Source organism: Conger conger, chromosome 12 (assembly GCF_963514075.1).
Source record: "Conger conger chromosome 12, fConCon1.1, whole genome shotgun sequence".
Classification (NCBI taxonomy): Eukaryota; Metazoa; Chordata; class Actinopteri; order Anguilliformes; family Congridae; genus Conger; species Conger conger.
The window spans coordinates 34,024,228-34,046,613 of record NC_083771.1 but is presented as its reverse complement, the minus strand read 5'-3'; the positions used below and the strand labels follow the sequence as shown (position 1 = coordinate 34,046,613).

The following is a 22,386-nucleotide window of genomic DNA, read 5'->3' as shown; positions in this document are numbered from 1 at the left end:
CAGGTAACAAAAAGCCTCCAAACCAATTTTTGGTGGCTTGGAACTGTAGTCCAAATTATTAGGCTACTTTACACACGAAAAAAAATATTCATACTGATTAACTAAGAGACAAAGCATGGGTCTGCTGAGGCTTTGAAACTATTTAAATACATTTTACGATACACTTTATTATCAATGACACTTTTCTGTGCTATGAGAATCTCAATATGATACCACCATAGACTGGACAAAGATACCACAACATTAACATTACTTCAACTTCAGTACATATATGCACAGAACTGTGATCGGTTTAGCCGGAGCGGACGGAAGTGCCGTGATGACGCAATACGTGGTATCCAGAGAGGGCGTGGCATTATTATGGGATGGTAGAGGTGAAATGGCGCTCGGCGCGTGATTTTGAACAAACATCTCTGTCTGCAAGTGATCGGGATGCAGCAACACAGAGCTGGACTTGGTTGAGGAGTGTACGTGGAAAGCAGTTTGAGGTCGCAAACATCGATTGCAACAGGGACATTTGCAATCCATGCAAGAACTTTAGGTAACGTCGCCTATCCGACGATAGGGACTGGCGAGCTAACTAGCTAATAAACACACTGAGATAGCAGTCCGACCTCAGAGGCTATGTATGTGGCTAGCAAGCAGCTAGCTACGTTCTAGAGAGGGGTATATAATGACCCAGGGGGACATGTATCTAGCTATGACCCCAATGGCTAGCTCCAGTGAATCGGCCTTTTCAAGAACTATTGATGCTAACTAGAGATATTATTGTTGGCGTATCTATCTTCAGATAGCTAGCCGTGCAGGCAACTTACCGAAACGTCCACTGTCTTCTATCGTATTAATTAGCTAAACAGTTGGCTAGCTAGTTGCATAAAGCCGGACCTGTCAGGCAAGGTATGTGTGGTAGTTAGCTAAATTGGCTAACGTTACCTTCATACACTGCAGCTTTCAGTTCTCATGACAACATGATTCATCTTAACTGACCAAGTTCGGAACTGGTACTACAACCGTGGTAATCTTACAGCTATCTTATTATATTTCATTTGTATCCTATTTTTCGCCCCATCTCTTTTTGTGCTAGGATAGCTGGCATGTCATGTAGGCTAACGTTAGCTCGCTAATCTAAATGCAGTTAGCTAGGTCAAAGAAAATGCTCTGTGTAAAATCTACCTGCTAGTTGTTAGTAGCTAGCTAACATTGCGAAGGTTAGTTTTGGCAACTGATAAGATAATTTACCCCTAGCATCCTCGTGAGGTTAGTAGCGAATTCCGACGTCTTTAGATTACAATATTAATATTACATAAGAAGACCATGTCTGGGTAATTTACAGTTATTTGTAAATTAATAAACGTCAATCTATTATTATTTGGCGTCACCGCCTACTATTTTAGATATAAAGCTAGCAAGCTGAAGTTATGTTTTGAGCTAGGAATTGTGCTGAACGCTCGCTAACGCCAGTGTAACGGTAAGTTAGTTTGGTGATTAACTAGTTTAACTAGATGGCATAAACCTTGGCAAAGTAAATGGTCAGGTAGCTAGCTACATTATCTTGTTATTGTGAGGAAAATATTAAGCTAACTTATGCACACAGCAGGCTACTTTTTGGGAGGAGTTTTGCTCCTCCCAAACTATGACCATGTTGATAGGCGTTCATTTCTTTCTCGCTTTTTTTAGCTGATGTTGGTTCTCAACACTGAAGTTGAACTGATGACGAGGTGAAAATGGCGGATCTTTCGAAATCCAATCCCGGCCTGAAATAGAAACGTAGCAGCTAGTCACTTTCATAGCACTCAAATTGCTGCCACCAATTGTTGATTTTAACACCGAGAGAAAGTGAAAACAAAACATTTTGCAAACACCACCGATTCGTCTTTTGGAGTGAAAAAATGTGAACTGGTCCCGCCAGAACTGACTACTTTAGCAAGCTAGCTGGTCAGCTAGCTAGCTAGCTAACAGGAGCTGCTGTTTTATTTGCCGTATTGTTGAGGTAGGACAAAGATTGTTATTTCTGGGATGTTCAAAGGCCTAGTCGGGCTCTCGGTGTGCTGGCAAACCGAGCATTGATGTTGTAGTTTATTTCATGTCCCTTAGCTTAGCTTGTGCGCTTACTTGCTAGATAGCTTGACGTTTGACGAAGTTGTTTTGTAGCTTGCTAGCAAGTCGAGCATTGCATTTGTTAATTTAGCTACGTGTATCACAACTAACCAGCTAGCCGGCTAAGTTTTTACTGTTACTGGCTTAAGATAATTGGTTAGGTAGCTAGCACAACAATGGCTATCTAGCAGTGTTATTTTGGTTCTAGTCAGATGGCTAGCTTGCTAACTTGTAAGAACACATTGTTGTCCTGCTTTGCTAGCTATGGTAACTATAAAGGTGCTTCCGTGTTTGTGGCCAGCTTGATTGCGTTGTCTTGTTCTGTTATCAAAACACTGGCAATAGCTATATATTAAACGCTGGTTCCAGATGCCCGTTTGTTAACGTTTGTTTGAGAGTCGGCAAATGCGATTAGAAATATTTCAGCACCGATTTCCTTTTAATGTTGCTCAGTCTCAACAAACGCTTCACCCAGCAATTTATGCCATATACAAAGCTGCAACACAGTGGTTGGTAGTAATTTTTGCTTTCAATGCTCAATGTGCTTACATATGGGACATAACTAGGCTCATTTATACTTTGGCTTGCTTAATAAACTGCAAGGCGTTTTTTTGCAGCATAAGGGAGCTAACCACCTTGTTTGACTGGCCTGTCATTTTCGGTGATCACCAGGCATTTCGTGAAGCTCTATCACTGTCAATTGTATAACTGCAATACAAAGTCCTTATTTCCTTAATGTTTCCTAATGTTGTCAATCTAGCCTGTTCATATGCAGAATTTTAGTACATTGAATGGCAACTATATGTTTGTAAAATTGCACTTTTGTGTATTTCTGATTTACATGAGTCAATTTGCTGACCTGAAACTGTTCAAGTTGTAATGCTATTATTGAATATTAAATTGTTGAATTTGCCTTAAATTAGCAGTTGGAAAACTACAGTAAACTACATTTTATTGTTGGTGTTCGAGTTCCTAGTGAACTGGAAATTCAAGGCTATGAAATGTTTAACTATGTGAATGGCTTTTTCCTATTTTACTATGCTATTGCATTTGTGTGATATTTGCATGATGGTACAACCCTCGGTTAGTACCTGGACTACTGGGACTCTGCATATGATCTGCTGTGGAATATATAATCTTGCAACCAGCTTGAGGATTTTTAACTCCATATTGCTGCTTAGATAGTGATTTATTTTTTTGTTTTGCCCCTCAGCATTTTTCTTAAGTTGTTGGCTGAAATGTGTGAAAGGCCTTTCTCTACAATTAGCACTTGCACCCTGTCCCATCCTTGATCTATGACGAAACAAGAATGTTCTTGATGTAATTTTAGTATGGGGCAGGTATAACTGAATAACTGTAACGCTTGTATTACATGATATCAAAAATATGTGTCTGAATAACTAATTGCTCTGTTTTCCCATTTTCTTTGAGCTATCTTATTGCATAAGGATTGTGTTTTGGGTGAAAAAGCACAGATGCTACACACTAGTTTAGTGGTTCTGTGAACTACACTGCTGTGATTTGCGCGCTCTGCATAAGTGACGTGTGCTGTTCTGCCCACAGTGGCTGAGCACTAGCTGCAAGAATGGATGTGGTGTCCCCGGAGCTCAACAGCCTCCTCCCAGATGAAATCATGGACACGGAGTCCATCGTGATGGAGGACCTCCCACTCGAGCCCCCCATGGTGCCGGGCCAGGTGGTGTCTGAGGAGGCCCCGGTGCCCATGGAAACGGAGGTGCCCGAGATCATCAGCATGAGCACGGCGGTGGCCCCCACACAGAGGACACTGGCCCTCACCACGTCCACCAGCACGGACTCCGCCCTCTGCAGCATCAGCTCCGGCACCCAGCTGCTCCTGACCCCCTCCAGCACGGTGGCCCTCAGGCCCCCGGCCTCTGTCGCCACGGCCGTCCACCTCCCCGCCGCCAAGCCCACCAGCCCGGGCATCAGCGGGGGCCTGCAGAAGCTCACCGCGCCCTTCACCATCTCCGCCAACCACCAGATCATCCTCAACAAAGTGGCTGCCTCCTCGGCAGTCGACGCCAAGTCTTCCGGCGCCCAAGTTCTGAAGCAGGAGGGCCAGAAGCTGGTGGTCACCACCCTGGGGAAGGCGGGCCAGCCCATTGTGCTGACGCTGCCCCACACTGCAACCAAGGCCAGCCCCACCCAGGGCTCTGGGGACTCCAAGGCCCAGCCCCAGCAGTACAAGGTGTTGACCATCGGGAGCAGGACAGACCTGAAGCCCGTCATGGGCGTCCAGCCTGTCAGCACAGCCAGCCAGCTTCTGGGGACTTCCACCCTACAGACCCAGCAGCTTAAGACCGTACAGGTAGGCGGCTGTCTCTCCCAGCCTGCTCTTATGGTGCCCGGAATGTTTGCCAATTGTCCACACAAATTGCAGTCTTGTTCTGTGCGGTTTTTTGTTACATGAGGCAATTTAAATTGGGGAAAATGGTGGCTCTAAGTGGTATGAATTCTAACGGCTGTTGTCATAGCAACTTGGAACTTCTCAGGTCCTTGCCGGTTGTCAGTTTGTCTTGACCATCAGGTTTAGCTGTGGTTTTGACACAGAAGTGGACAGATTTTAGGGTGCAAGTTGTTTAGAGGTTTACTGTAGGCATTTATATAGAGCCTTTATCCAAAGCGCTGTACAATTAATGCTTCTCATTCATTGCATGTGGTCTTGTCTGCTGAGGCAGGCCAGATCCACCTGTCATATGGATGTCCATGTGTTGTCAGCACAAACATACTGACCATATAAGGAAAGGCATGTCGGCAACTACTGTACCACAAAACACATGTACGACATGACCGAACACAAAATTGCCTGTGTCTTCTTATGTACTGTAGTCTGAAGGTTAAGTATTTACATAAGATTTTAACATTTTTTGCAGATATGCATAATATGATTGTGAATGTGATCCTGAGTAAATTAATTTATTTTGGCATGGTACATGATTCTTTGGCTGTTGATGTTTGAAGTATCGCTTTAAAAGAAAATAACCAAGTAATGCGTTAGTACTTAGACATTAACTGAGCACTTTATTAGGAACACCAAGTTATTCATGCAATTATCTAATCTGCCTATCATGTGGCAGTAGTGCAATGCATACAATCATGCAGATACAGGTCCGGAGCTTCAAATCAACCATCAGAGTGGGGGGTAATAGTGTTTATTACCATTACCGTAGCCTTTGTGTCAGTTTGAATGAGTCGGGCCATTCTCTGTTAACCTCTCATCAACGAGCTGTTTCTGTCCGCCAAACTGTTTCTCACTGGATGAGATCTCAGTGATTTCATCAATGGCATGATTGTTGGTGCCAGACCGGCTGGGTCGAGTATTTCCATAATCTCCTGGGATTTTCACGCACAACAGTCTCTTGAGTGTACTTCGAATGGTGCGAAAAGCAAAAAACATCCAGTAAGAGGCAGTTTTGTTGACGGAAACGATGATGATGAGAGAAGTCAACAGAGAATGGCCTGACTCGTTCGAGCTGGCAGAAAGGCTACGGTAACTCGGATAACCACTGTGTACAATTGTGGTGAGCAGAAAAGCATCTCAGAATGCACGACTCGTCAAACCATGTGGCGGATAAATGATAAATGGTTGGCATTTATGTAGCGCCTTTATCCAAAGTGCTGTACAATTAATGCTTCTCATTCACCCATTCATACACGCGCACCAACTGCAATTGGCTGCCCTGCAAGGCACCAACCAGCTCGTCAGGAGCATTTGCGGGCTGGGTGTCTTGCTCAGGGACACTTCGACACACACAGGGTTGGATCGGTACCGGCAACCCTCTGACTGGCAGACGACTGCTCTTACTACTTGAGCCCATGTCGCCCTATGGACGGTCTACAACAGCAGAAGACCACATCTGGTTCCACTTCTGTCAGCCAAGAACAGAAAGCTGAAGCTGCAGTGGGCACAGGCCCACCAAAACTGGACAGTTAAAGACCGGGAACGTAACCTGGTTTGATGAATTTAGATTTCTGCTGAGGCATACTGGTGGTAGGGTCATATTTTGGCGCCAACAGCATGAATCCATGGACCCAGCCTGCCTTGTGTCCCAACAGTCCAGGCTGGTGGTGGTGGTGTACTGGTGTGGGGAATGTTTTCTTGGCACACTTTGGACCCGTTAATACCAATGAATCACTTGAATACCACAGCCGGTTTGAGTATGTTTGCTGACCAGGTGCATCCCTTCATGGCCACAATGTACCCATCTTCTAATGGCTACTTCCGGCATGATAATGCACCATATTACAAACCAAAAGTAATCTCAAGCTGGTTTAATGAACATGACAATGAGTTCAGTGTTCTTCAGTAGCCTTCCCAGTCACTAGATCTGAATCCAAAAGAACACCTTTGGGATGTGGTAGAACAGGGTGCAGCATGAAAATGATGCTGACAAATTAGCATAAATTGTGTGATGCAATAATTTCAACATGGAACAGAATCTCAGATGCTAAGAATTGAGGCTGTTTTGTGGGCAAAGGGAGGCCCTACCCAGTATTAGTACAGTATTCGTAATAAGGTGCTCAGTGAGTGTATATTAAGAGCTAGGAGTTCCGCCAGTAGCTATTGAAATGATACGTTTGTGATTATAAAAAAAATTGATGCCATATGTTCCATCCATAATGCCAGTTTTCCATTTTTAAAGATTCTAGTTAGAATCAACATCTTGCTTTAATAGTTGAGTTGACTAACTTTTGCATTTCATTATAGTAAGCTTGTAATCAAATCCATTTCATTTATATAGCACTTTACATACGCTTTATAGAGTTACAGTAGGGAATTTGAGCAAAAAACAGGTATTCTACAGTTAAAAGGTACATTTTTGGTGCTGTCAAAATGATGCGTCATGAAGTCGTAACATGAAAATAAGTCTACTCTTTCCCCCAGATTGCAAAGAAAACGCAGGCGTCTTCAACAGGACCAATGATAACAAAATTTATTATCACAAAACCTCTGAACAGCAAAGGTGTATCAGGTAAAATTCCCATTGTAGACTGATTAATTAAGCTATAGTATTCTACAGTAATTGGTATTGCTTCTTGAATTCAATGTCGGTTTGAATAGCAATGATTTTGCACTTCTGCTCTGCATGACACTGCTTAACTTGGCGCTGAATTTCTGTCAGAGTGCACATTCATGCATTATTTATGGAGGTTGTGATGTTCTAGCATTTCTGCAACTTGACAATCACACACTGCATCAAAATTTAATGCCTCCATAATTCAGCCCTGACCTACTGAAAATGTACATGGATGCTTCAGTCTGATGGCCTTGAAGTATTAGCTGCTGGTTATCGTTAGGTTGAGCATTACAAAGAACTTGACCTTTGTGCCCTTGCCACATTTAACATTATTCATCAGAGCTTTCAAATTAAAATGGATTGCTCAGTAGCTGTTTTGTCGACAACGAATAATGGAATGTTTGCATGGAAAGGAAGCATAAAAATGCTCAAAGGATGTAGCAGTTTGTGTACATCTAACAACATTTTCAGTGTGTTGTAGCCAGACTCCAGACTGTTTTATTGTTATTGTAAGGGCCGTTTCATGCATGTAACTGATGCTGACTCCACCCACAGGAAGAGTCCTGTCACAGAGCTCACCAGGGACGCCCCCTCGAACCATCACCCTCTCGGAAACGCTCAGCACCACCCAACAGACCATCTCCAGCAGCAAGATCGCTATCTCGCCCCTCAAGTCTCCCAGCAAGGTGAGCGCTTGCTTCCTCCGTCTCGGTCTGCGCAAGGAACTGCGCCAATAATCTCTGGTATGCTGCACTTCCAGATGAGACATGATTTCCACAGACCAAAAAAGGGGTTTTTGTATCCCTGAGCCGTGTTGGTCTCTCATTCATGTTGTCGAAATCGGACGCTAAGTGCTAACGTTGTTTGGCGCAATGGCATTCATCAGAGCCTGGTGAAGCCGGACGGCAGGATTTAATCCATAATGAAATATCACAGTCTGGCTGCATTCAAAGCAGGCCCAAAAGGATTGAGAAACAAGCCTGGTTTCCCATTGCTTGCTTCATTTTTGTCTTGAGATTCAGAAATCAAAGAATTCTTTCTTTGCAGGGAACTTCAGACCGCTTTAGGTCTTACGGCTTTCAGGCTTGTACATGTCTGGGCTCTAGCATGGGAATGCAGGACCTTGTGTATGAGAGATCTGTTTACTTCTACTTGTAAATGTTTAGGTCCTAAAACTGGTCAAATGTGTAGCTGTCTTGTTCTTTGGCTGGGCCGCTGTTAGGCTTACGTTTTAAGTGGTGCCTTCAGCCATAACTCAATGACTTGTGTTGAGGGCGTGATTGTAAATTGAGAACAAAATATTCTATGATTGCGATACTTATCTTTGCTATAACATTCCTACCCTGTACAAACTTCAGAATTGATGTACCCAATCCCAAGGATTTCCATTGGCCAGACCTGGCTGAGCTGTGTTGATACCTTCTTCACGTTCCATATAAATCTACCCTAACCGATGCTTTGAAGAGCATCGTATTGTCCAGTGCAACGAGTGAGCTGTGACTTCACATTACTCCACCCCCCCCCTCCCCTCAGCTGACGGTGGTGTCCGTGGCCTCCCAGTCCCCAGCCTCCCCACAGAAGTCCGTGGCCGTTCCACTCAACATGGCCCTGGGCCAGCAGATCCTGGCAGTGCAACAGGCCACCTCCACATCCCCAGCCAAGGTGGTGTCCAATCACTCCACCCCACAGGTTAGCCCTAACCCCCTTCACCCCGCTGTTGAAGTGTTGAGCAGTTTTATAGTCAACCCTTCTGGATTGAAAGCTGCTCATTAGGGTGAAGGTATGCAAAAACATATTTCTAAGCAATGTTTCTTATGTTTAAGTAGCTTTGCTCCATTCCCCAGAATCAGGATCATAAATTCACTAATGCTATGGGTAATAGCTTGTTCAGTTAGTCACATTTCTATGATAAAGTGCGTCTAGAAAGAATGTGAATTTGATATCGGCCGTGACGTACTGACCCGTACAGCTTTGCGTTCCCTCCCTCCTGCAGAGCATGAAGCCGGTGCAGACCATGGCCGTCGGGGGGGTGAGCGCATCCCAATTCAAGACCATCTTCCCTCTGGCCACCCCCCCAAACGTCCAGCAGATCCAGGTGCCAGGCAGCAGGTTTCACTACGTGCGCCTGGTCACAGCCACCACTGGCAGCAGCACGGCTCAGACAGGCAGCCCCAGCACCAACTCGGCCCTCCCCACAGGTTAGAGTCTCGCAGAGCCCCACCCCCACAGTTTAGAGTCTTGCAGAGCCCCGCCCCCACAGCTTAGAGTCTCACAGAGCCCCGCCCCCACAGCTTAGAGTCTCACAGAGCCCCGCCCCCACAGCTTAGAGTCTCGCAGGGCCCCGCCCCCACAGCTTAGAGTCTCGCAGGGCCCCGCCCCCACAGCTTAGAGTCTCGCAGGGCCCCGCCCCCGCAGGTTAGAGTCTTGCAGAGCCCCGCCCCCACAGGTCAGAGTCTTGCAGAGCCCCGCCCCCACAGCTTGGAGTCTCGCAGAGCCCCGCCCCCGCTGGTTAGAGTCACGCAGAGCCCCGCCCCCATAGGTTAGAGTCTTAGTAAAATAAGTGAAGTTCATCCTAAAATACTGTGGCGCTGAGGAAAGCTTGGCTGTGTCATGGCTACAGAATTTTAGCAGGGGATAATTAAGGTGACTTCTAAGGGGCACTTTCACCTTTTTTCAGATTGTGATACCTGGTTAGAGGGCTCTTTTTAAACTCTGCAGAGCTGAGGGTTGAGCAGGCACCTGCGCTAGGCAACCAGGTTTTGAGGTATTTTGTTTCCGATGCTCAGCTAATTGCACAAGGCTCTGAAATGCCAAGCTGTGACATTTGCCTCTCTTGGCAGGGTTACACAGTGCTCCCGGCATTTTGTTTACGCTAAGCTCATAACCCTTCTGCCGTGGTACAGGTTACAGTATGGATACAGTTCTGTAGCTGAAGTAACCACAATACAATTTCAAACATTTTATTTTTGCTTTCTGGATTTACAAATGGGTGTAAATCAACTCCCTTTATCTGCTTTGTTTGCAGGCTGCGCTCACTACAAACAACACATTTGTGTAAAAACGTGAAATATAATCCTGATGCCTGTTCGTGGGTATGGATCAGCAAAGCAAGACAAGTTCAGTCTTTATTTGGTTGTAAAATAAATTATTTCACTTGGATATTAAATGACTTTGTTTCTTGTTGCATTCTGTGTATTTGTATACTGCAAGCACTTGGAACATAACTTGCAACTAAATGAAGAGAAGTAAAATGGGTTGGGGGCCGGGTGAACTATGGCTGAGTTTCTAGGAGATTTTCTTTGGAATGCTTGGTCCTGTCGAATGGCAGTTGGCGTGTTCAGTGATGGGGGTTGAGGACGTGAGGGTACACTAACGTGTCGGTGTCTGTGACTCCCACAGCGAAGCCCATGGTGGTTAACACTGCTGCAGTTCGGATGTCTGTCCCCATCGTTCCAGCACAGACCGTGAAGCAGGTGAACCTCTTCCTCTCCCTCTGTCTCTCTCTCTGGCTCCCGCCCTCAAAGCGAAGCTTATTCTCTGTGTATGTGTTCTGTGTTGTAAATAGTGTTCCATTTTGAATGTCTCATGTCTAGATATTATGGATGTTTTTTTTCCGTCTTGTAAGTCAGTTTGTGTTCGTTTTTTTAAAATTTTCTTTCTCCAATCAGTCGATGCCAAAAACTGATGAGGTATCTTCCCCTTGTGGGCTGTGTTCAGGATTATTCATGTACGCTCATGTTTAACTGAGGGCCGCGTCATCCCCTCCCCTGCAGGTGGTGGCCAAACCCCTCACCACCTCCCCCCAGGTGGTGACCACCAACCAGACCCAGCAGAGACTCATCATGCCAGCCACGCCCTTACCTCAGATCCAGCCCAACCTCACCAACTTACCCCCCGGCACTGTGCTGGCCCCAGCCCCCGGGGCCGGGAACATGGGCTACGCAGTGCTGCCGGCACAGTGTTTCACGCAGCTCCAGCAGTCCACGTTCGTGACCTTGGCCAGCAGCAGCAGTTTCTCAACACCCACTGGCGTGCAGTCACAGGCCAGGCTGCCTCTCAATGGGTAAGCCAGGCTTAACACCGCACAGCGGGGAGGATCTCACAATGAGAGGGATTTCAGGGGCAAGTGAGACACCGTGGAATTCATCATTTGGACTTTGCCTATTTGCCCTGCAATATTGTCATTAACAGGCTTGCATTTTCTCCTTTGCGTAGCTTATCAGCGTCAGATTCTGCATCAAGGCCAAGAAAACCGTGCAACTGCACCAAGTCGCAGTGTCTAAAGCTGTGAGTACAGACCAGTCCGTTCTTCTGGTGTTGTTCACAGACCTAATGTCTTCTGTGAAACTGCACCACTGCAAAGTAAACGTCTTCACAATCTGCCCACTTCCAATGCCAGGCAGTTGAGTTGAGTCTCACTGTTGTAAAAATAATTTTAGGCCACTTGTGAGTTGTTTCGTTGAGTTTGAATATGACAAGACCCTGTTTCACATTATCGGCGGCTACTCCCAGGTTTGTAAGGGGAAGAAATGCTGTCTGCACACAGTAACAGATGAGACCCTAAGGGGGGAAAGGAAAAGAAAAGGTATTAATTTACTTTTGAGATGGCACAGTGTGTAACACTGCACAATAATTTATTAATACATTTATTTTTTCTTTTCTAGTCTTCACACCTGCAGCAAGAACTTTGTTTTTGACTGAGCAACACTTTCCTTGTTATTTATTACCCGGTTCACAGTGACTCAGGAGCTCCCTTGATTACCGGCAATGTTTTTGTGATTTAATCTGGGAAAACGTCATCCTTTCCAAAAGTGGTTTGTGATGGTGGTTAGCTAGAATTTGCCTTTGGGAAGTAGCGGCTTGAGCTAAACCAGACTCGGCCTCCGCCTGTTGCCATTGGGTTGGAACATTGTCGTGTTTTGGAGACCATAACTGTTTTTGTTCCAGGTACTGTGACTGCTTTGCCAACGGAGAGTTCTGTAATAACTGTAACTGCACCAACTGCTTCAACAACCTGGAGCACGAGACCGAGCGGCTGAAAGCCATCAAGGTGAAATCCTTTTCTGTCACCTGACCCTTATTACCACTAGCCAAGCATTAAAATAAATAAAATAAATACATTTTCTCTCCTCTAAACACACATTAGCATTAGCACTGCCTTCGCTCTGGCATGTGCAATCTTCAGTTGAATGAATCATTAAATTCGGTTCAGTGATCAATGAGTGACAGGGATGGGTGCACCATGTTCTACACCACACAGCCCATCACAACCCCACTCACTGGGGGGATGATAATTACCCCTTTATGGTGTAGGATCAGAAATGCACACAGTGAGCACGTTATTACCGTAAATCCTCAAATTGTGGCCGGGGTCTTTTATTTACTTAGGCTGCACAAAGCACAGGCCTTTATTTGGGGCAGGCTTGTATTTGAGGCAGGCCTTTATTTCTTATTTGGCTTCTGTTGTAGAATTTTATTCTTAGGAATAAAGTAAAAGGCTACACTTAAAGTGGGCCAACACTGTTCAACACTTCCTGTAACCGTTCAGAAATCAATTAGTGTAGGCTAATCAGGAGCACCGTTTGGTAAGTCATAGTGTCAGTCTTAACAGACTTAGTTCATTGCAAATATTCTCAAACACAATAAATCACATGCAAGTCCAGAATCCATAAAATAACAACTTGCCAGACACGCCTTCATGAACAATAACAAATTAGCGTAGATAACAGCAAGTTAAGGATCTTTTTTTCCTAAAGTTCGTTTTATTGTGAGACATGCGTTTCGTTTGGAGCAGCATACCGGTAGGCTATCAAAAGATTTTCGCTTTGGTTTGGGATTTTATTTACTTTTGGACTGTTTGATTCTATTGCTAAATGTTGGGATTGATGGGCACTGAAATCTGGGGTGTATTTGGTTCACTGATAAGTTTTATGTAGTTGTCAGGATTTCCACCCGTCTGTTTATTGCGAGCCAAGGCAGCCGCTTTCATTCATTCATTGAACGTTCGCTGTGCTGTAAATACATGGAAACCTTATTGCGTAGCCTAAATTGAGTTAATTTAAAATTTTGCCTGATTTACTTATTATTAAATTTGTAGGCTGGAATGCCTCGCGGCAATAATTGTGTTTAAATGTATACTGCTTCAGCCTTTGGCAAGCTACTCTGAAGGGGGCGGCAAGCGACTGGTAGCTTGAGAGCAACGAGTTGGACACCCATGGTGTAGGACAACGACTTTTCATTGGCAACAGTATTAAACCAACAAACAATATAAAATATTAAGAAGAGCTCTTTTATTTCATTGAGTTAAATCGAAACAATGTCTTCTAGTGCTCATGGACTGATAGCCCTACTGGTAGGCAATATTACCCTGGCTTGTATTTGGGGGCCGGCCTTTATTTGTGCGAATCGACCACGCCCCCGGCTATTATCCGAGGCCCGGCTTCAAATAGAATCCCGGACACAATTTGAGGATTTACGGTAGGTAGACTTGTATACCGGCTTTTAATGCAAATATTTAATAATCGTAAGTGCTCATTGAGTGTATGTGATTAGAATGTTCTGTTAAGAACTTCTCATGCTGCTGGAACAATCACTGCTGGTATTTGACAGTAGTGCGGTAATAGACAGTGACTTAAAATTTGTAATTTTGATACTCAATTCTAGATTTCCACTGGAGGGTGCATGTCGTGCGTTGGCAGTTTCTGATTGGACACAAGGCATGTTGTGTAAATGACGGGCGTGTCTTGACAGGCCTGTTTGGACCGAAACCCAGAGGCCTTCAAGCCTAAGATTGGCAAGGGCAAGGAGGGCGAGTCGGACCGCCGGCACAGCAAGGGCTGCAACTGCAAGCGCTCGGGCTGCCTGAAGAACTACTGCGAGTGCTATGAGGTGAGGGCTCTCCTGCGTCTGACCCGGTTCAGCATGGAGCCGGGGGACTGTGGCCCCGTGTGGCCCGTAACGTTACAGTCGCTGACTTCACTTACTGGGAGGAGCACCTGATTGTGACTCTCACAAATGTGATATCACCAAGCACTTGTGCATCTTATGTACAGTATGTCTCCATTTTAATTGTTGTGAATTGCAACACACAAATTAGAAACTACAATAACCTTGAGTTTATTATCATATAGGATGGACGTATTGCATCTACCTACACAGTCTAATACTGTATATTTAAACAGCCGAAAGTAGTGGATAAAGCCACCAGCTGTCTTTGTCCAAGCATTTGACTACAGTGAGGCCAGAGCCCTGTAGAAGAGAATGCCTGACTGAAGTGTGGTTGGGGGTTTTGCTTCTGTCTCCTTCCCAGTGTGGAAGTTCAGCTGTCATGCCAACCTGCTCCATACGTGCAGGAATGGAGTTTCATTACTGGGAGCTTAGATATCACTGGAGGTAAAATGGCGTGGGAGATGTGTCCGTAGGTCAGAAGGCACCTTCTTATTGACCTCTCTTGGGAGGAACTCCCTTTCATCCATAGTGGTTGAATTGATCTTATTTCGCCTCTTTCCTCCACACTTCCAAATTTGACTCGTCGGCTGAGCATAAAGGGGTTCCATGCTTCTCTCCTCTCCAGGCGAAGATCATGTGCTCGTCCATCTGCAAGTGTGTGGGGTGTAAGAACTTTGAGGAGAGCCCGGAGCGGAAGACGCTCATGCACCTAGCGGACGCCGCTGAGGTGCGCGTTCAGCAGCAGACCGCCGCCAAGACCAAGCTCTCCTCACAGATCTCCGACCTGCTCACCCGGACCACGCCTGCCATCACCAGCGGAGGGGGCAAGTGAGTCCCCATCCGTGGCTCCGTGTCACCCTGACGCACAATTGGCTGTCAAGCTTTTCCCAATCGGCTGCCAGACTAACCATAAATTATTGAAATTTGTTAGTTCCTGCTCCTCATTCCTTATTATTCATTGAAGTCATCAAATCATTAGGGAGTTGGACATGAGCTTTTATAACTGGGTGGCTGAATTTTCTAATCCCCTTGGGACAAAGCAGTTTTTTTTTATTTAGTCAGTAAGATATTGAGGTGTGAAAATGGAAATTGCATAAGTTGCTGTGGATAAGAGCCTTTGTTAAACATAATTATTGCAATAGGCTTTTTCCTTCACATTCAATAATGATGATGCTTGTGTTGGCTATTTTCCCATCACCTGCAGGACATTGTGTGCTTGGCAGCCATTAAAACTAACCACAGATTGAACGGCTGCCTAATGTTGTTATACAAAGTTGAAGTGCATTGCAGTTTGGTGGTCCTCTTGGTTCTATGAGAACATTAGTGTTGACAGTAAGTTCTTCTCCGAGTCTCTAATGCCATATTGGGCCTCGGTCTCCGTGCCCCCATCTTGCAGGCTTCCCTACACGTTTGTTACGAAGGAGGTGGCAGAGGCGACGTGTGATTGTCTGCTCGAGCAAGGCAAGCAGGCAGAGGTGGCCAACCAGCCCCAGGCAGCAGCAGAGAGGATGATCCTGGAGGAGTTTGGCCGCTGTCTGATGAGAATCATCAACTCCGCCAGCAAAGCCAAGACGGACTGCTCCATCAACTGCTAGGCCCCGCCCACACGTACCTCCACAGTAGCCCCGGTGCCGGGAGGGGAAGTGCTGGCCCAGGGCGCCGCCCGCCCCTCCCTCTGCTCTCAACTGCTAGGCCTGCTCTTTATCCTGTCACCTGACTCAGAGCTGCAGCGAGGAGAGCGGCGATACCAGCCATTCTGGACCCCTAGCTCCAGTGATGGGGCAGGCCTAAACCACGCCCTCCCCAGTCCGAGCAGAGGACAGGATTGGTGGCCAGCTAAGGCCCCTGCTCCGTGAACTGATATGCCTCTCCCCCCACAGCCAAGCAGGGGATTGTGGGAGGAAAATTCTCCCAGAAGAAAGGGGCCATGAGGTATTTGAGCAGGGGAAAGAGGTTTTAACCTCCTGGTCTCTTGGTGCACCACATGACCAGGATAAAACGGTGTGCTTTTTTGGGATTTGTTTTAGAGTGACTTGTGAACATTTTCGATGTAGACATTTTTATGATTTTTTTTTTTTCTCCCCTCCCTCCTTCCTTCCCTCCCTCTCTCACTGGATTTGTTTTATTGCTCCACATCATGCCATTTCTCGTTCGGTCGTTCCTATTTTCACGCTCCACCTCGCTCATTAGCGTGGGAACTGTATTTTATATTTACTAACGACCTCTGCACATAGAGGAAGTCGGCAAGGAAGCCTGTCAAATTTGAACTTGCCCTGTTCTAATCATGATTGTTGTATACAGTAAGTAGCCTTTACTGTAGCTTGAATTAATCTTTTTTCTATTTATGCTTTTCCCCACAGTTTCCATGTTTTCAGCTGATGCTCAGAACTGCATTAAACTCCCCAGGAAATTGTAATATAATGCATCTGCATACAAAAAAAACTTTACTGTACCAGTGAAGGAAACCCCTAAAGCATATTAGTCAGAACTGCAACTGCAAATTTCCCAATGTTGTGTATGAATTGACCTCACTTCCTCTTGCGGAACACAATTTGTTGGATACGGTTATCATCTGAGTTTTGCCTCTTTCCAGAATGTGGCATAGGCAACTCCCTGGAGTGTTCAACGTCTCATTTTCAAAAACCAGTTCAGTCTGAATGGGAACTTACTGGTATCACTGCAGCTGAGAAAGCTTCTCATTTCATGCCATTGACCATTTCTATGTCTGTACCGCTTGCCAGGCTTGACTAGTACTCACTGAAATAAAACTGTATCCGTGAGTTTTAACCACAACTCATAAAATGAGTTTTCCCAGGTGTCTCACTTCCCATTTATTTATATAGTGTGGGTGCCCTTTGAATCTTAGTGCTCTTGTCTGAAATTTTCTCCCAATTTAAGAATTTCAGGAATGATGCATGTGAGGTTTTCCAGGAGTTTATTGTGACAAATCCTTTGGGCATCAAAAATCTTTTAGGAATTTCAAAGGGAAAAAGAGCTGTGAATTCCTTATCAAGAGCGAAAAGGCTTTGGACTTCTGGATTGAAAACGAGGACCCCTTTCTCGGATTGTGGAAATCCAGTTGTTTGATCAGGTTGTTTTGAGTCGGGCCCTATATGATTACGAAGGGTTACAATATCAAACATTCAGGTGTACTAAACATGGTCTTACTCTTCAAAGGCAGATCTGGTCTTTGTTTAGGAGTGCTGATCTAAGATCAAGTTTCCTTGGCCATAGTCTAGCCTTATCCATTATATACAAAGGCATGAGTGATCCTACTGTTACTCAGAAACACTTTATGAATATTGGCCTAGATACCAAACCCATAGTTGTGTATTTCAGGTTATACTGTTCAAAATTCCATCATTTTTGTCAACTGAGTCACAAGGTGTTGTTTGCAGTGATCTTGGTACCTTTTTGGACTCTCTCGGGAAGAACATGGAATCCCACCTTTGTCACTCCCAGCTTTCAGTGAAGAATTCATCTCACCCAAAACTCTCCCCTGCCCATTCAACCTCTGTTCACATAATCATCATGCAAGGTCTAAAATGATGACGATAAGTGTCTGTCAGAACTCATGCAAAGTGCAGATATTTTAATCCAGCAGAGTGCCTTCTCTTGCAAGTGAACAGGCATTTCACTGTGGAATTGTTTTGGTTCTTCTTTTGGACCAGAACTCACACTGGTAATAAAGGTCGATAAAGCGTGGTTTCATTGAAGAGCAGATTTTAGTATTTTGTCCAGGTATCTAAGAATATTTCATCACTTTGCAGGTTTGGGGGAAAAAATATGAGTGACATTTCAAAAAATTTGTGGAAGAAAACACATTTTACATGCAAATGCTGTGGTACACCCTCTTCAGATCTTAACCCATGCTCACTCAGAAAGAATGTGTTTGTTCTAATCAAATGAAAATGTGGGAAATGATGGAAGCTTTGCTCCCCACAATACTCATGCCTTAAGTTTCTCTTTTGCTCAGGGCCTTTAGGAATATTTTACCCCCCTCCACATATCCCTGAAAGTAAATGGTTGCTGTGGTGGATCAGTGCAGAGATTGAAATAAAAAAATAAAAACTTTTGAGTGCAGCGTTTCAAAATGCAGGTACTTTCTGAATGGCTAGTTTTAATAGTGCATTCTGCAACCCGGGCTGTCCTACATGAGGTTTCAAAGTTTTCTTTTCACCACACCCCCTTCCCCATATGGTTTTTTTAATTGCTCCTTAATGATATGTCAAACCCTGGAGAGCTGCGGTGTGTCCGTTTTTGTGTTTTCCATTCAATCAGCAGCCGATTTAGGCCTTGGAAACTGGGTGTGTGACTGTGCATTATCTAAGTGCTGAAATAATCTGAATCCAGTAGACATGGAGGCCTTCAGTACTGACACCCTTGCTGTATGCTGAATGCTCCATGAAATGTAGGCCTTGTTATGAGCCCTAACAGGCAGTCAAAAGAAGGTCAGACTTGTACTCGCGCTTGGCAAAGATGCAATTTCTGTAACAGACTATATTGGGCCCATTATTGTAGTACTGGTTCATACATGCTTTTTATATAGACCTAGCCTATCTGGACCAGGTTTTAGTCATGTTTCTGGTTGAGTGGATTTTATAGCACTTGAGACCATCAATTGTATTACACTTGTACCTGCCAATATTCTTTGGTACTCTTAACACGTCTTGTCAGAGAACAGCAGAAATATTTTAGAACATGCCAGAAATGACATTGTGCTTCCTGTCACAATGGTCCCAGATCAGTATTAAGAAGAATGGGCATCACTTGTATTTCTTCACGGGATAGATTCATGGGTAGTTTTCTAAGGGCTGCCAATACACTGAAGCACAAGCCACATCTTCTCCAACTGAATTTTCTTTCATACACTTCAATCAAGTGGCAGTGGCAGGATAATTAATTGAAAGGTTTCGCCAGAAAAGGGAATTAACCAGGTTTAAAACTACTGCAAAAAAACAGCCAAGCGTCTCTCTTTTTTTCCCCCCCCTCCCCAGTTGAGACAAAGAATCACGATGATTCTTAGTTTGAGTGAACAGGTAGATGAGTAGAAACCCTGCTCCATTTCAGGGAATCCACTGACCATGTGATCTTGTATAAATGTAAAGTAGTGAGAACATTAGAGCTTCTTTGTACTTAATCAACAATTGCAATACTTGCTTTTTCACAACGTGAATCTGTACTAATATGTAAATGTTCTATTCTTTCCTGCACCTCTGAGATGTGTATTGAAGATCTTGTGTAACAGTTCGGTAGTATTTGGATTTGTTGATTGTATATGTTGGTGTGACAATTTCTTGTTTCTTTTAAGGTGAGATTGGATATTTTTACATTTCATTTACTTGGCATACATGTAAACCTTTATTTTCTGTCTAGAGAATTATTTAATTTATCAAGCCCATCTTTATCTTTATTATGACAATATAACACCTAGTATCACTCAGAATGAAAGTAATTTTTAATTATTTGCAAACTTAAAGATTTATATTTAGTAAAATGCATAAAATGTTCTGTGACAGTATATTGTAAGCAAACTATGAAGCAAATAAAATTTATACAGTTCTGTAGAATTGACTGATTATTTCAAGCTCCATTGAAAAATCTAAAATGTAGGTCTATATGTAATCTCTTAAATGACATGCATAGTCATTGTGCATTTATGAATGCATTGCATATCCATATAATGCGTTTTCACTGGGTTATTTTTTATACATAGTTCCATGGGTCCTTTAAGATTCTATTATTTATTATTCTACTATTTGTAAAGGCTACAATTTGTGTTCTTAAACAGATCAAATATCATATATATTGCATAAATTGGAGCAAAGAAAGCATCGTGGATGTACCACATAAACTTGTCAAAATATGATTTGATGAAGTGTGTAAGTTTAGGCAAGAGGATCCTTTAAAGAGATGTTATTGACATTATACGGAAACATGTACGATGGAAAGTTTCCTTGTAAAAACAAAAATGCAAACCTGGATAACTGACTCCCATTATTAGCGTCATAAAGACCTACTGAAGAGCATGAAGAGACAGGTAAAATGATCCTTTCATAATAAGCCACCCTGTGGCAGCCTACAACAGAATTAGTTGGGTAACACCTCCGCCTGGAGTGTATTGACACTAATCCTGACGCCCCAAGAAATGTCCCACAATGAATCGTAAAATATATTACTTAATGTCCTATGAGAAAACGTCATACTGAAAACCCGCCGAGTGCAACAGTCCCGCCTCGGATATTCAACTGCTACCCACACTGCTTTGCGGTTATAAAAGAACTAACACGCAGAATGCGTTCTCTTTCCCTCCTTGTCTTCAAGCTGATCGAGGCAAAGTTGTTTCGTCTTGGAACGCACAGCTAACTAGTTTTCCCCTCTACTGAGCGAGAAACAATGCATTATTTATCATGTGAGTTTGCGAAAACTGAAAGAGGTAGACGATATCGACATCATCTTCAGAAACCCCCGTGTAAGTCACATTTCTCAAGATCCATGTTGAGACCAATATGTCCGTGTTGTCGTAACGTATGCATAATTTGTCCAATGATTTAAACTTTCTGCTGTTCACATCATGATTTGCAGTGATTACGTTTTTAAATATGAGGACAATTTAAATTTCGTCGTCAACCAGGGTGCATACAGTAGTACGTGTTCATACTACCATGCCTTATCGGGTTCTTTTGGGAATTGTTGGCGTCCCAGTTTAAATCGGCATGTGCGTAGATTTTGGTAGTGTCCGTGTCAATGACGACGTAGAGTTTGTGTAAATTGATTACTACTGAGTTATAAGCTGTGTTCTCAACACGTGGTCGTTTTTGCAGGATATTTGGATGGCGTGTTACAAGCTGCAAACTCGACTGCAGAACAAAGGTACGTGTTTTTATCAATTGAAGATTATTCTAAATTGTGAATCCTCACTCCAGACATAGACTTGTTTTTGCCTGTTAGTCAACCCATAGTCTGCACGGTAACATTAGTTTGTAGCCTACGCTATCCAAAGGGTTGCAATTGCATTGTTGCTCATTTGTGGCGACGCTCTTCACACAGTGATGCCTAGACTGGAAGACTACCGCATGGTAACGGGACCGTCATCCATATCGCAGAGCTGGGTAAGTGGCAAACGGTGGTGTGAAACGGCGCTTGTATAGACTGTCCCAATGATTCAACTCACTACCCATCTGACCCTGTACATGGGAAGGATTATAACGCTTTTTATGAGGGTACAGACCACGGCAGGACAACTATATGCATTAGTTGTAGACTCCTTAATGTCAGCGTTATTTCATGGCTGTTTAAGTATGGCCTAAATGCAAATACACTTCATTCAATATGATTGTGCACTTTTGGCAGTTCTACATTACATCCTGCTTGTTAACTACTGCTTTTTACGACTGTTTTGAAGGGCATTGGGATTCCGTTTCCAGGATCAGAAAGGATTGCTGGTATAAACGCCTGTCCCTATGAAGAAAGTGGATCAGCAGTTGGGGGGCGGTGCCGGTTTCGGTGCCTGTTCATTAATGTGTAACTGATGTTAATAAACGATGCATAAATCTTTGTTAATTGTCTGTTTAAAGGGCGGGCTATTTGAAAGTACTTTGCCTACAAATCTGGGCAGTTTCTGTACAAAACATGGTTCGCTGCGGAAGATGTTAACTCACATCCAGTTCTCTATGGAGTGAGCTCATTTGCATATGTATACAAGGGGCCAATGATGGACACTTGAATGGTTACTTGCATTGAATTGAATGGTTACACATTTTATACCCAGTAAAATGACAAAGGAACGGGACTACATTTTTCGTACTAGCTGATCAACTAGTGTACATTTAGTGCATCTTGCTTGGTTAGAAGCTGGAGTGCATTATAAAAATAATTCCGTGGTTTGGCCTAACGCGCAGCGTTTGCTACAAAGTTGACTAAAGGTTTCTCCTCATGGATAACGGTCACCTGCACCTAGATTATGAACATCAATAGTTTAAACTAGAATTCCACGTACATTAATATAGCATGACAATGGTTTTGCGTTCCCCGAATCGAAGAAAATGTGTTCAGCTCGATAGACAAAGCATTGCGCGAAACGTATGCATCGACAGCAAATGGAACAGGTCTGGTTGCAATTATGGTAATCGGGAAACTCCTTGTATTCATTCGGAGTTCTGTTGAGGCCCTGATGAAAACGGGCAACGTTATACTTTGGTTGCATTCTACAATAAAAGCACAAAGACCGGATTTAAGGAATATTTCGGTTAAATGGCCTATTTCTGGTTGATGCTACTCCATGAGGTGGCTTGGGGAGACC

At 44.0% G+C, this 22,386-nt stretch overlaps 1 protein-coding gene and 1 long non-coding RNA gene across 3 annotated transcripts; both read left to right on the top strand.

The window, feature by feature from the left end:
* Nucleotides 1-354: 354 nt before the first annotated feature.
* On the top strand, nt 355-19,654 carry lin54 (lin-54 DREAM MuvB core complex component). 2 transcript variants are annotated; one of them, XM_061262381.1, is made up of 13 exons: nt 355-541; nt 3,661-4,426; nt 7,004-7,091; nt 7,692-7,822; nt 8,670-8,825; nt 9,130-9,334; nt 10,536-10,609; nt 10,910-11,199; nt 11,352-11,423; nt 12,084-12,186; nt 13,887-14,024; nt 14,710-14,912; nt 15,481-19,654. In XM_061262381.1, exons 2-13 carry the CDS (start codon nt 3,683-3,685, stop codon nt 15,677-15,679), a joined length of 2,403 nt encoding a protein of 800 aa, XP_061118365.1. In that variant the 5' UTR covers nt 355-541; nt 3,661-3,682; the 3' UTR covers nt 15,680-19,654. The 2 variants fall into 2 exon arrangements, with proteins under 2 accessions (XP_061118365.1, XP_061118366.1); XM_061262382.1 differs by lacking the exon at nt 355-541 and adding an exon at nt 1,696-1,990.
* A 670-nt stretch (nt 19,655-20,324) lies between these two features.
* Nucleotides 20,325-21,640, top strand: LOC133105624 (uncharacterized). Its single transcript, XR_009703879.1, has 4 exons — nt 20,325-20,556; nt 20,909-20,957; nt 21,135-21,196; nt 21,490-21,640. It is a non-coding gene; the product is annotated as an uncharacterized LOC133105624 (long non-coding RNA).
* Nucleotides 21,641-22,386: the final 746 nt, after the last annotated feature.